The 13,017-nt window shown below is 39.3% G+C and overlaps 1 protein-coding gene across 2 annotated transcripts in view; it reads right to left on the bottom strand.

Moving 5' to 3' along the window:
* The window catches only part of ADGRG2 (adhesion G protein-coupled receptor G2), a 114,423-nt gene that overhangs the window by 29,471 nt on the left and 71,935 nt on the right, over positions 1–13,017 (bottom strand). For both annotated transcript variants that reach the window (XM_027775477.1, XM_027775476.1), the window contains 7 exons: positions 12,328–12,369; positions 9,741–9,794; positions 6,077–6,132; positions 4,852–4,907; positions 2,354–2,393; positions 1,825–1,862; positions 259–353 (listed from right to left, as the gene is read on the bottom strand). In XM_027775477.1, the coding sequence (XP_027631278.1) occupies positions 259–353; positions 1,825–1,862; positions 2,354–2,393; positions 4,852–4,907; positions 6,077–6,132; positions 9,741–9,794; positions 12,328–12,369 (381 nt within the window). The remainder of the gene's footprint in view (positions 1–258; positions 354–1,824; positions 1,863–2,353; positions 2,394–4,851; positions 4,908–6,076; positions 6,133–9,740; positions 9,795–12,327; positions 12,370–13,017) is intronic.

Below are 13,017 nucleotides of genomic sequence, written 5' to 3' on the forward strand. Positions count from 1 at the left end.
CGGACCCGGTGGCTTAAAATTCATGCCGGGCGCGTGTGCGTGCATGCCCAAAATCCCGAGAGGAGAATGGAGGAGAAGGGATTGCGGCGTGACCATCCCCCCCTGGGGGGGTGATTTCTTGCTTTCTGTCTCTATGTCTCTCTCTGTCTGTCTGGCGAGCGCACGCGCCCTATAGCGAAAATCTCTCAAAAAAAAAAAAAAATCACACACCTAAGTCACGTGAAAATGAACACAGCGATAAAGATGGCAATAACTTACCCATTGGTCGAATCTTTACTCTTTCCAAAGCAACCATTACAGCACATACGTTCACTGTCTTATTCAGTTTTATTGTGAAGGTACAATTTAATGTGCTGTAGAGAGAAACATGTATAACTAGAATGTTAGGGAATTGACAACCTACCAACATATTTGTAATTGCTTTTGCAAACTCAGAGTAAGGAAAGGGCACACTGACGTTGTTAATTTGCAATGTCACCCCAATGAGCTTGTCAACAGCCATTTACCATGGTGTGAACTTTTCCTCAAACACTCTGTACTAAGAGACATTTATAGAGGTTCCCATTTTCAGAGGTTTCAAACCAGAGATACTCTGACCACACACAGCTGCTGGGTCGTTTTGCCTCTTTGCACAATGAATAGGCAGGAGTGAAATGGTTGCAAAGACAAATGTCTCTACATCTTTGGTTGGCTGGCTACTTGCCTGCTGTCTACAGGCATTTGAGTTTCTATCACTGCAGCCCTTTCACACACCAGCCTAGATTGAACACCATGCTTTCCTGAATCCAATCTCTTTGGCAATTCCACCTACAAGATCAGATAACTAAAAATTTAAGACATTCTCTGTTTTGTTTTGTTTTTCTATTGTAGTCTTGGTTTAGGTTTAAAAGATTAATGTTTCAAATAACAAAAAGAGGTTAAGTGAAATGAACTGAATACATGTAGTAGATAGGGATTTGAGCTACAACTTCATGAAAGACTTGCCATCATTTGCAACCAAGAATAGTTTGATGAATGAAAACTGTCATTTTTCAGGACTTGGATGCTCACTAACACTCGAGGTTCAGGTGAGATTATAATCCATAGGTTTATGCACCCAGGACAGTCAATGACCAGTTTAAAATGGTAATCTGGGGTGGCCCCATAGCCTGGTGCTTAAGTGAGTCAGATCCCGCAACCAACTGCAATTCAAATTCTGGCCTCAGTGCTTGAAAAACATGCTGGGCATTCGTGTGTGCGGAGAGGACAGGGAAATGGAGAAGGTGTTGAGAAGTGATCATGCCCCACTGAGGGTGTTTTCTCTTTCTGTGTGTCTCTCTGGCAAATGCGCACGGCCTCTGGCAATTAAAAAAGTAAAGTAAAATGAAGTGATAATTTGTACAATCCCAAATAGTTGTTAGGCAATCACTGATTTATATATTCATATACTTTTAAATTTCTTCTCTTCTCCTTTTTTCCAATCTTCACCTCCTTTTTCTCTCCTTCTTTTAAGCTCTGCATTCTGTTCCTTCTTTTCTATCTGCCTGGATCACTCTGCCTAGATCATGGTGGCCACTTCTAGATCATATTGTTGGTCCTCAGGGTAGAGACACTGATGATCCTTAGCCTCACAGAAACCTTTGTGCTCATAAAGAGAGGAGAAGACGGATGTGACAGAATGATCAGTGTTAGGAAAAATAAAAATATGTAAGTCTAAAAGGTCATTAACATGCATGTATTTTAGAGGGATGTGTTTGAATTTGCAACATAACTAAGACTCCTTAATACTTTATTTCTTACAAATGGAGAAATCATGATATTTATAAAGTATTAGAAAGGACTGACCTTTGGGCCTCTGCTGTAGCACACATTATAAAATAAGTCTGAAACAAATAAACAAAATATGTATGTAACTTTTACCGTTGGGAATGTCAGAAAAGACAACCCGAGGCCAATCAGAGAAATCTAGAACCACAAGAACCCCTAGGATCATCTAATTCCCACTCCTACTGGATTCTCAATGAATCGTCAGGCCATACAAGCTCTGTTCAGATACTCCAGTGTCGAAGAGCTTACTATGACACAAGAGAGCTCATTCTCCTGGAATTTTCATTTTATTGAATTCTTGGTCTTACACAAAGGAAAATCTATCTCCTTGTGGTATTCATCCATTGTTTCTAGTTCTGATTTTTAATTATTTATTTATTTATTTATTTATTCATTCATTCATTGAATAATGAAACTGGTCCATTCACTCTTTACATGACAGACTTGGGGGAATTTGAAGACAAAGCTCCCCAGGAATGGAAAACTCACCCTTTCCCCAAAACAGTAACAATAATTATAAACAAGGTACAGAGTGCAGTATAATTACCTCGCTTAAGGCTTGCAGGGTTTTGTTAAGCTCTGATCGTCTGTAATATAAAATGAAGAAACTGATGTTAAAGAGGCCATTAGTGATGTTAAATTTAAAATAAGTTAGATTTTTTTTAGTAGTTAAATAAAGCACTTGATAATCACTGCTTACAGTGTTCACTTTGAAGAGATAAAAAAAGTATATACGAGACTCCTATGTGGGGAAAATAATCTATTTCTCCAATAAGTGAAACTAACTAGATTGGAGCTGTATGCGTTCTAGCCAAGAGCAAGGTGTATGGTATTGACGGGACACTCTTGTTTCTATTTGGACTACTATAACCCTCGAGTAGCTTCTTCTGGAAGAGGGCCTCAGGAAGAGGAGGCTTGAGGCAGAGAGTTTTGAGAAGGGCAAGCCACTCATCCTAGGGACCTAGTGCCTTTGATTTCTTCCTCATTCTCCCTTTAACTGACCCAACCTGCCCTCTCTAGCACTTTCCAGGCCCACCTGCCTCTCCTGGGATCACATCCCAATAGCATTTTGATTTCTTCAACGTGCCAGAGCCTCACATGGAGAATGGCTGAAAGAAGTCTAGTTAAAGAATTCTAGGACGGTGGTTTTCAACACGAGGACATTTGGCAGTATCTGTAGAAAATTTTTATTGGGTCATCTACTGACATCTAATAGATGGAGGCCAGGGAATGCTGTTAAACATCCTATAATGCACAGCATAGCCCCACAGAATAAAATTATGAAAAAGTCATGATGAATTTTTACATAGAAAAATACACCATAACTTTTCTGATGACCCAGTATGTCAGTAGTACAGAGGTTGAGAAACCCTGCTCCAAGGAATGGGCAATAGTTCTAGATGGCTCCAGGCCAAGACTGGAAGGAGACGAAGAAAAGCATGGCAAGAGATGACTAGCTCCTTGAGCCAGTAGGAACCACTCCTCCACAAGTCTGCTCGGAAGTCACTTTCTCTCTAGGGACTTCCCTGACCCCTCTGATGAGGTCTAACTGTTCTTCCTGCTCTATATTCAGATTGTGAGAAGATCCTTGGGTACCCTGCACAAGGCACCTTCATCACAGGGATCACACTCCATTCCTATCCCTTGTTGGCATCCTGTGTCTTTCTCATCAGACTCTAGAACCCTGGGTCTCAAAATTGGTCTCATGTTGGAATCACTTGGGAACATTAAAAAATACCAATGCCTATAGCAAAAACCTCTCAAAAAAAAAATTGCAATCAAGGGTGAGAACCACCTCTCTAGACTGGGTTTTTTATTTCGGACAGTTGAGTTTATAACCATTTATATTCCCAAGGCCCAGCAGATAGTAGGTGCTCAACAAATGCTTGGCGACCTTAAATGAACTCAGGTCTATTTATAGGCTAGTAATTATGAACAATTACTTACAAGTATGCTAAATTGTGCTCTACTTGAAATTTGTGAGTTTTAAGAAAATGTTTCCTATAACAGTTATCGTCCATCTGAAGTTTAAAATCCTTCCTCCCAGGGCATTGATACCTTGTTTTTCATTACACATCTATAACGCTGAACAGTTAGAACAGCTAAATTTTCATAATAAGAATCTCAAGTAAGACCCGAACAACACCCTACCCTGATCACAGTTCTCACTAGTTAAACTGAAAAGCTAAATTGTCATAAGAATTTCAAATAGAATCTGAACAGCACCCTACCCGGATTGCAGTCTCACTAGTTAAACAATGTAACCACTGTGTACTCAGTAGGCCCTGGGGTGCCTGATATCTGCCAAATGGAATCACGATGTTCCTCTCTGCTCATTTCAAAGGATGACCCACAAGAAGAGGTGGTGTTTTTTTTGTTTTTTTTTTTTACCCAGAGTAGTCTTTTCAGTGTCATCATAGCCACTCACCAGAGCAGATTTAATTCAAAGGTTTACAATAATCTCTTTGTAAAGGAGTAACAAGGTTAAAAGTAGCTGGATTCCACCTCGGAGGCTGCATCCCTGCTGTGAGAGCCAGACGTGAAGTTGCCCCTTGCAGTGATAGTAAGGAGCTAAGAGTGGGCCACCCTTGCAGGCTGACATTTTCAACTACAGTCTAACCCGGAGCCTCTATAATGTCATTCCTCCTTGTCTATGCTTGTCCTTATAAGCCAAGTCCACTTACTGTAGGCCTCTCTCTGTTGAATCACTGATGCTTCATGAGAGCATGAATGAATGGTATACACATGGTTACCCTGAACTCTTCTTTCAACCAAGCCGGATCCCAAATCCTATTACAACTCAAATAGCAATTCAAAATGAAGCTTTTTCATCGATCCAGGACATCAGAGAGAAGAGCCTTGCGGGGATATTAGCTAATGACAGATGATTGTAAATAGGTTGCAAAGGAATCAAGAAACAATGAGCTCTATAACCTTTGGGTCTATCTTCTTTCCTCTATTTGATTTCCAAAAACACAGATAACCCAATAAATATCTTTCCATAGTTGATGTCCAAAGCTTTACATTTAAGAGTAGATTACTCACTTCAATTCATTTAGAGACAACACTCCAGCTAGGGTGCCATTAGCTATATCTTGAATCTGTTAGAAGCACAAAATCATTAAGAATAAAACAAACATTGTTTTGCTTTTTATATTCTCTAAGAAAAAATTCTTGTTCTTTAGTTTTATTGGCTAAACAAAGAACCAAAGAATCCCAGAGACTGAATCCCAACTGCATAGAGAACTATCTATCAAATGGTCAAATTACAGCTATATAGATAAGACAAGGAGAAAGGCATTCTCAGCAGTTAATCCATATTGGCTGAGCCGGTTTTTATTCTTGTTTTCTTTTAAAAATATTCTGCTGGGGGCCACTAGGTTGTATAGTGGTTGAGGTACTGGACTCCCACATGGCCGACCATGTTTCAAGTCCCAGACCTGGCGGCTTGAAAATCATGCCAGGCATGTGTGTTTGTGTGCCCAAAATCCCAAAAAGAGAATGAGAAAGAGGGGACTGTGGCATGGCTATCTCCCCGGGGAGTGATTTTTCACAGTCTCTCTCTCTGTCTCTCTGGCCAGCACACACACCCTATGGCAAAAACTTAAAAAAAAAAAAAATCTGAGTCAATAGCTCTTATGTGCTAACTTCTGTCCTTCATTTCTACCCCCTCAGAAAAACTATTAAAGTTCTCTTCATGAAAGGTCCCAGATTTAAATAATAGACCCCAAAGTAAAAAGGGAAATTTGATGACAGGCACGCTATATTTCTAGCACTCAGCCCATGCCTGGCACACAGCACGTGCTTAGGAACTGGTCACTGAACGAACAAACCACATTTGGCTAGGATCCTCTGTACCAGTCTAGGTTATGGGCAGGCTGATACCACTGCGTGTGAATCCCTTAGGTGAGCAGAAGGATCAGGTTCAGAAGACTATTCTTAGATCAGTGCATTGTATTTCCTGTTGCTAGGAGTTTCTGATATAATTATAAATTTTAACTGGTAATATAATTCCATCCTATTAACATTCTTGTTCAGCAGCAAATCTAGGGAAACCTAAAATGATTACAGTTATCAACAAAATATCACGATTATTATGAATTTAAGTCCTTCCCAAAAAGCTAGGGATTCAACAATACATGTTTTATTTAAATGTAGTCATAAAAGTAAATATGCCAGATGATATAAATAATCTGAACCTTAAACAAATTTTGAATTACATGCGAATTTTCTTTTTAAGACTGCAATAAGAAAAATCTTTAAAACCTACCTTGGTAATATTGTCTTCTTCGTCATTTTGAAACATTATCTCACCTCTAAAAAACACTAAAAATAAATTTTCAAAAAGAAACGTGAGACCTATATCCTTACAGTTTGAGGAGTAATACAGCATATAAAAAATTATCAAATTTCTCTATAAAAAGTTTCATCACTTTTTAAATTTTTGTTCACATTCTTTTCTATCAATAAGTTACTCAATGATTATCAATATAGTTTTCAGAAAATATAAACTATAAATTTTATGTGGGAATTCAGAGAGAAAAATTTGTCTCCTTGTCAAGAAACGTTATTCCTAAGCAATTATCAGAACTTTATTTTCTTTAAAGATGCTATCTGGGGGAATGTGGTAGCAATGTTAACTTAAAAAAAAAAAGTCTTTTTAACTCGTTATAGATAGCTGCAGGAATATAGATAAGAGAGTGGCGAAAGAGTTTCTCAGCAGGCAAGCAGCCTTGCAGAACTCTATTTTTTCTTTGCCAGTTTTTGTTTTGCTTAGTTTTTTTTGTGTTCAAAATATCACTGCCAAATGCCCTGGAAGAGCAGTGTGCTGGGCAAATCCTTTCTTTAGCTGAGAAATCCATTGTGGCTTTCACTCCAGAAATGCCAGAAAACTCTGTTCTGAAAATGCTCACTTTGGGAAATATTGAACATGATTTCTATGTATTTTCTGCAGGGTATACTTCTATGGGCTTGGACTCTCTCTGGAAACAAACAAAATAGAGACTCCAAAATAGAGGTATGTGGTGTGCACATCATAATCTACAGGGACCAAATACTGGCCTCTTGAGCAATAGGACAAGGATGTCATATCAGCAAGACCAGGGTTCAGCCAATGTTTTTGGTGATGGATGAGTTAGTAAACACTTATGGTTTTGTGGGACATATGGTCTCTGTTGCAACTACTCAACTTTACCATTTAGCATGAAGGCAGTCATAAACAATAGATAAATGAAAGAGCATGGCTGTGTCCCAATAAAACTTTATTTATAAAAACAGTCGGCAGGTCAGATTTGGATGAGGGGCAGTCGTTTGCCAGCCCTTGAGTCAGATGGTTGAAGGTCTCCTCATCTCATCTTTTTAAATTGCATCTCAAAGTACAATGGATTCCCATAGCCATGTACCTGGTAATCCACTTCCACTTTAAAAATGGCCAACCAGGCCACCATACTTGCAACCAACATGATCTGTTTCAGCAACTTTTCTACAAAGAACCTCAACTTCTGCAAATTGATACTTTTTTTTTTTTTTTTTTTTTTTTTTTAAATATTGGCACTTGTGCTTGCTGGAGAGAGGCTGAGAGAAACCGAAAGTGAGAAATCACTCCCTGGGGGGATGACCCCACCACAGTCCCTTCTCCTCTATTCTCCTCTCAGGATTTTGGGCATGCACGTACATGTGCCCAGTTTGAGTTTCAAGCTACTGAGTCCAGGACTCAAACTGCAGTTGGCCATCCACACCACCTGCTGGCCCCTACAATATGTAATTATTAAAAGTAACACTATTTGAGCCAGCAGGTGGCATGGTGGTTAAGATGCTGGACACCTACATGGCTGACCATGATTCAAGCCCTGGACTTGGCAGCTTGCTTTCTCATTCTCTCTCTCTCTCTCTTTCTCTCTCTCTCTGGTGAGTGCATGTGCCCTATAGCAAATTTAATAATAATAATAAGTAAAATTAAATAAATAATTCTAAAAATGGTTTTAAAAACTACTTGGTATCTGCATTGAATTAACCATTTTTTAAAATCTTAAGCTTTTTAAAAGCTTACTTAGGAACCAGCAGTTATCGTAACGGCTGTGTCGCTGGACTCCCATGTAGTTGACCACGGTTCCAGTCCCGGACCCGGTGGCTTAAACTCACGCCAGGTGCGTGCCAAAGATCCCGAGAGGAGAACGGAGAAGGGATTGCGGTGTGGCCATCCCCGCTGGGGGGTGATTTCTCGCTTTCTGTCTCTCTGTCTCTATCTTTCTGGCAAGTGCACGTGCCCTATAGCAAAAACCTCTAAAACAAAAAGCTTATTTAAATTGTCTGTGTGTGTGTGTGTGTGTGTGTGTGTGTGTGTGTGTGTGCGTGTGTGCATGGTACAACATCCCCAATTTCTCTCTCTTACATTCCTGTTGAGCGCACACTGAGTTTCATAAATGTGTTGGGAGCACAGTAGTGGTAGCAGAGAAACCCAGAAGCCAGTGCCTCTGGACCCTCGGCCTAACTCTTTTTTGGCCAGCTCTTAGTTTCTTCACTAGCCTTCACTTCCTTCTGAACCCGACTGGAACCTGAAGAACTGAGAATTTCTAGTTTCTGGCAGGATATCATGGGGTTTCTGGTACCACAAGAGTTGGTTCCCTGATGAGGTTGTTTTCACCGGGCACTGAAACAAATGGTCAATTCAGTCACTTAATTGGGAAAAACATTACTCCAACCAGCTTTCTGGCATCTGCCACTCAAGATGAACAGTTTTTTTTTTTTTCTTGACTACACGTTCAATTTTCAAACAGATATCAAACATCATGTAGACACAACACTGAACTAGACATTAGTCATCAGTCCAGAACATAGATGAAGTACACAAATAATGACATTATGGGGAATGCAATAAAGAGAAGGAGAAGAGTAAAGAGGAAAAAGAGGGGGGGAAAAGAGTTATTCAGTATATAAAAATGAAAAGCATCCAATAAGTATTTTTTTTTTTTCAAACAACATTCTAACAGACAAGATTTTTTTTAATAAAAAAGGTGTTTGTTTAATTTATTATTATTATTTTAAGTTTGCTATCAGGCATGTGTGCTAATCAGAGAGAAACAGAGAGAGAGAGAGAAAGAGAAGGAAAGTGAGAAAGCAAGCCACCAGGTCTGGGCCTCAAAGTGCAGTCAGCCATGTGGAAGTCTAGCACCTCAAGCACCATACCACCTGCGGGTCCCAATCTGCTTTGTTTTTGGTAAGAAACAACATCTTGTTTCTAAGGCATAATTCTTTTTTAAAAAAAATAATTATTTATTATTGTTATTATTATGTTTTTAAGAATTATTTTATTTAACTTATTATTATTTTCCAGTTAGATCAGAGAGAGGGGGAGAAAGTGTGAAAGCAAGCCACCAGAGCCAGGACATGAACTGTGGTCGGCCAAGTGGGAGTCCAGCGCCTTTATTATTTTTTATTTTAACTAGAGATAAGGGATAGGGGCATGAGAAAGCAAGCCGCCAGGCCTGGGACTCAAACTGCAGGTGGCCATGTGGGAATCCAGCACTCCAACCACCATGCCACCTGTTGGCTCCCAAGCTATAATTCCTAAGGTCCCATAGAAAAGCTTGAGGGATTGTATATACATCAGTGATTTTCAATAATAATCTATTTCATTAATTATGTTCATGAATTCACGCTAAGGGTACCAGTTATGTTAGAAATTTAAAGCTACCTTGAAGAATACTTGTTGGAGAGCACCACGTCTCACATTAAGGAAGTTAACCTCCTCTCTCCCTAGACAATGAAGAGATAGTATCAGCCAGACCTAAAATTTGCTTTGTTTTCATTAGGGACTCTTGGTAACCAAGTGGTATGAAAAGAGACACATTGGAGAGGCATACAGGAGAAAAACAAGCCATTTTTCTCTATGAAGCTGATTTGTTTGGTGATGTATAATGTACACAGAAACTAACCTGAGTCATTGCAAATGGATGACAAATTGCAGATATTTCTCTGGGGTTTGACTCCTGCAAAGAAAACACAATCTAGCTGGTTAAGCATGTCAACACCTGTACATCTATACGACATTGTCATAAAAATTTACAAATTCAGGCATCAAATGTGGACCAAATATACTAAAAGCTGGATATTAGGTTGTCGGAAAAGTCATGACGTAGTTTTTCTATGCAAAAATGTGTCGTGACTTTTCTGACAACTCAGTAACTGGCAGGATGAATTCCACAAACACTGAAGGAATGAGAGCGATTTCATTTCTTGGTTGGTGAGCTATGGAACTTGAGTCTTTACTATTCTTTATTATGTCAGTCTCTGACTCTCAGCTCTGCCTTACAATTTCTTTGTCCCATTCCCAATTAACCCCTATAGAAACTTTAAATGAAATAGCTGCTAATCATAGATCCTCCTCCCTTTCCCAGAGAGGAGAGTGTGGGAACACTCTAACGTTGGAGTGCAAATGCACTCTTCATGCAAATGCACGTATGACATGATCTTCATGCAAATGCATGTGTGACATAATCTTAATGTCATGATATAATTTCATGGGCTCAAACTGCGAAATTCAAAACATCTTTGCTGAACACCTACCATATTCTATAGGCTGTGGGAGGGTCCTGACATCCTGCCCCTAAAGGAGCTTACAGTCTAGTGGAGGATACTGGCCAATAAAAAGATTTTACGAAGGCAAAAGGTAGTGATGACCAAGACAACAGACCACACAGGCCTACAAAGGAGGCAGAGATGAATGGGAGATGAAACGAGCCACATTAGAACAAAACACCTCGTACATGTTCACCTGAGAGACACTTTCCTTGAGAAAGGAGAAGTGTATCCCCTCCATTGGAAAAGAGCTCAAAGTTTTACTTTTTTAAGAATCTTTCTTTTATTAATTTCACCCTTTTGGAGAAGTGTAAGAACTCCAGAGTATATGGGAGGGGCCAATGCTACTAACGCATTAGGCAAACTGCCAGGGAAAAGGACTGTTATATTAAGGAATATTTTGTTTTCCTTGTTAGGTCTCGTTTGGTCACAATTATGTACGCAATGCCCAATTGCCAGTTTATTTCCATTGCATATTATGACTCCTTAGTTTGTTCCTACGAGAAAACTAGTTTGCATACAGACTAAAATTAGAATTTGAGCTACAGCATGTGATTGCCAGAATGACCCGTGTATAGATATCATGTTTCAGCTGAGAGTTTGGATTTTGTGAACAAACTGACTTTAGGCACCCAAAGTTACCTGACTTCCAATTTCCATATTGTTCCATAGTAAGGTTACCCACACCAAAAGAGAAAGATTTCAATTTAAATATACTTTCTGACCCAGCCTAGGTGACACAGTCCGTAACGTACTGAACTGCAGTGCTGGAAGCCACATGGCCGACCATGGGTTTGGATCTCAGGGTCGGCCTGAAAACATACCAGGCTCAAGCACAGGCACCCAGGAGCCTAAGGAGCTGGAGGGCTGGGAAAAGGTGAGCACAGCCTGACAACATCTTGTTGAAGATGGTTTCTCTCTCTCTCTCATGCACCTGAGCTCTCTGCCATAAGAAAAAAACGTTAAATATATTTGCTTATAGATATAACTCACTATAACATATATACTATGAAAATATTATAGAATATATAAATGGTGGGTAGTTATGCTTTAAATGTCTTTTAAGCCACTGGTTTATTGCTCGCTAAGCTTTTCAATCTACCATCTCTTCTCATCTTTCTCTAAATTTTAGCTATTCCTCCATTTCCAGTGACATCTATTTTTTTGCTCATTCATATTGAGAAATTTCTTTCCTACGGCTAGGACTGTTATCTGTAATCTCCTCCAAGTACAAGGCCACAGCTGTTCCTGAAATCCTGAATGAGAAAGCTTTGTCTGTAAAGGGTCAGATAACAAATATTCTAGGCTCGGTGGAGTATATGGTCTCTGTTGTAGCTACTTAACTCTACCATTCTGTGTAGGGGAAAAGTAGCCATAGAAAATATGTAAACAAATGGGCATGGCAGTATTCCAATAAAACTTTATTTACAAAAACAGGCAGTGAGCCAGATTTAGCCATTGGCAATAGTTTGCCAACCCCTTTTTAAACCAGTCAGAAGCCTTTATTAAGCATGTCTGTGTGCCAAGACTTGCATCAGATACTTGACACCTTCAAGACGCTATGGGTCTTTGATTTGAAGAGTTGGAGGGTCACACCTCTAACTCTTTCATCAGTCAATAAACTATCTCCCATGCCTCTTAACCGTGTCAGAAAGACTTGTGTAATCATTGCCTTTATCTGCATGCATGTTCATGGCTGTTTGCCTTGTCTTCCCCCATAGACTAGAACATTCTTGAGGGCAGACACTGTGTCTGATTATTATTACATAGCCCCAAACACCTAGTACAACATTAGGTACCCAGTTCATAAACATCTATTCATTAAGAACAGACTTTATTTTTTAAAAGGCAGAAAAAAAAAGAGAAAGAATTCATAAACACCAGCCATTTGTTTAATTTTACTTTAGTTATAAAAAAGAAAGTCTTGATATTGATAAGGCATACCTGATGCATTGAAGGTTTTTACTATAGTGATTTTAGTTTTTTCTGCAAAGAAGCAATTTAAATATTAGAGCAGAATTGTTGCTTGGTTTTAAAAAAACAATTTGCCGTGAGTATCACTTTAGTGAAGTGCAAAGAAAATCACGCTGTTGACACCTTTAAGACACTATTAGTAATTTCAGCAGCAGAATGAATGGAAATCACATCCATGGGTCATGTAGCATTGGCATAGGTGGGTTTGGGAGTTGCATTGCCATGTTTGTCCAATAAGATCACACCCATTACACACCTCAGTACTTGTATAATTCTACGTCAGTTTCCATGCACTGCTCCTAGACAAATGAATGTGGACTTACACTTTAGATATGTAGAATTAAGTCACTATCAGGACCTTCAGGTGATAGGTGGTAAAAAAAAACTGGTGACTCAGAGAAAAAATTAACACGAAACAGTACACATGGGATCTAACATATTGCTACTGTGCCATACAATTAAGTGTCCTGCTACTTTCTTTAGGGGTTAACAAAGTATTATTCCAACTGTATTGACAGATAAAACTATTCTCAGAGAGGTTGAGATCATCCACCTACAGTCACACAAGCCCATAGCAGAACCAGGACTGTTCAAAGTCAGTGACTCACAGGCAAGTATTAGCATGCTCTGAAGAATTAATCCTTAGTAATAGCTTCCCTA

This window comes from Tupaia chinensis, unplaced genomic scaffold (assembly GCF_000334495.1).
Source record: "Tupaia chinensis unplaced genomic scaffold, TupChi_1.0 Scaffold000567_1, whole genome shotgun sequence".
Classification (NCBI taxonomy): Eukaryota; Metazoa; Chordata; class Mammalia; order Scandentia; family Tupaiidae; genus Tupaia; species Tupaia belangeri.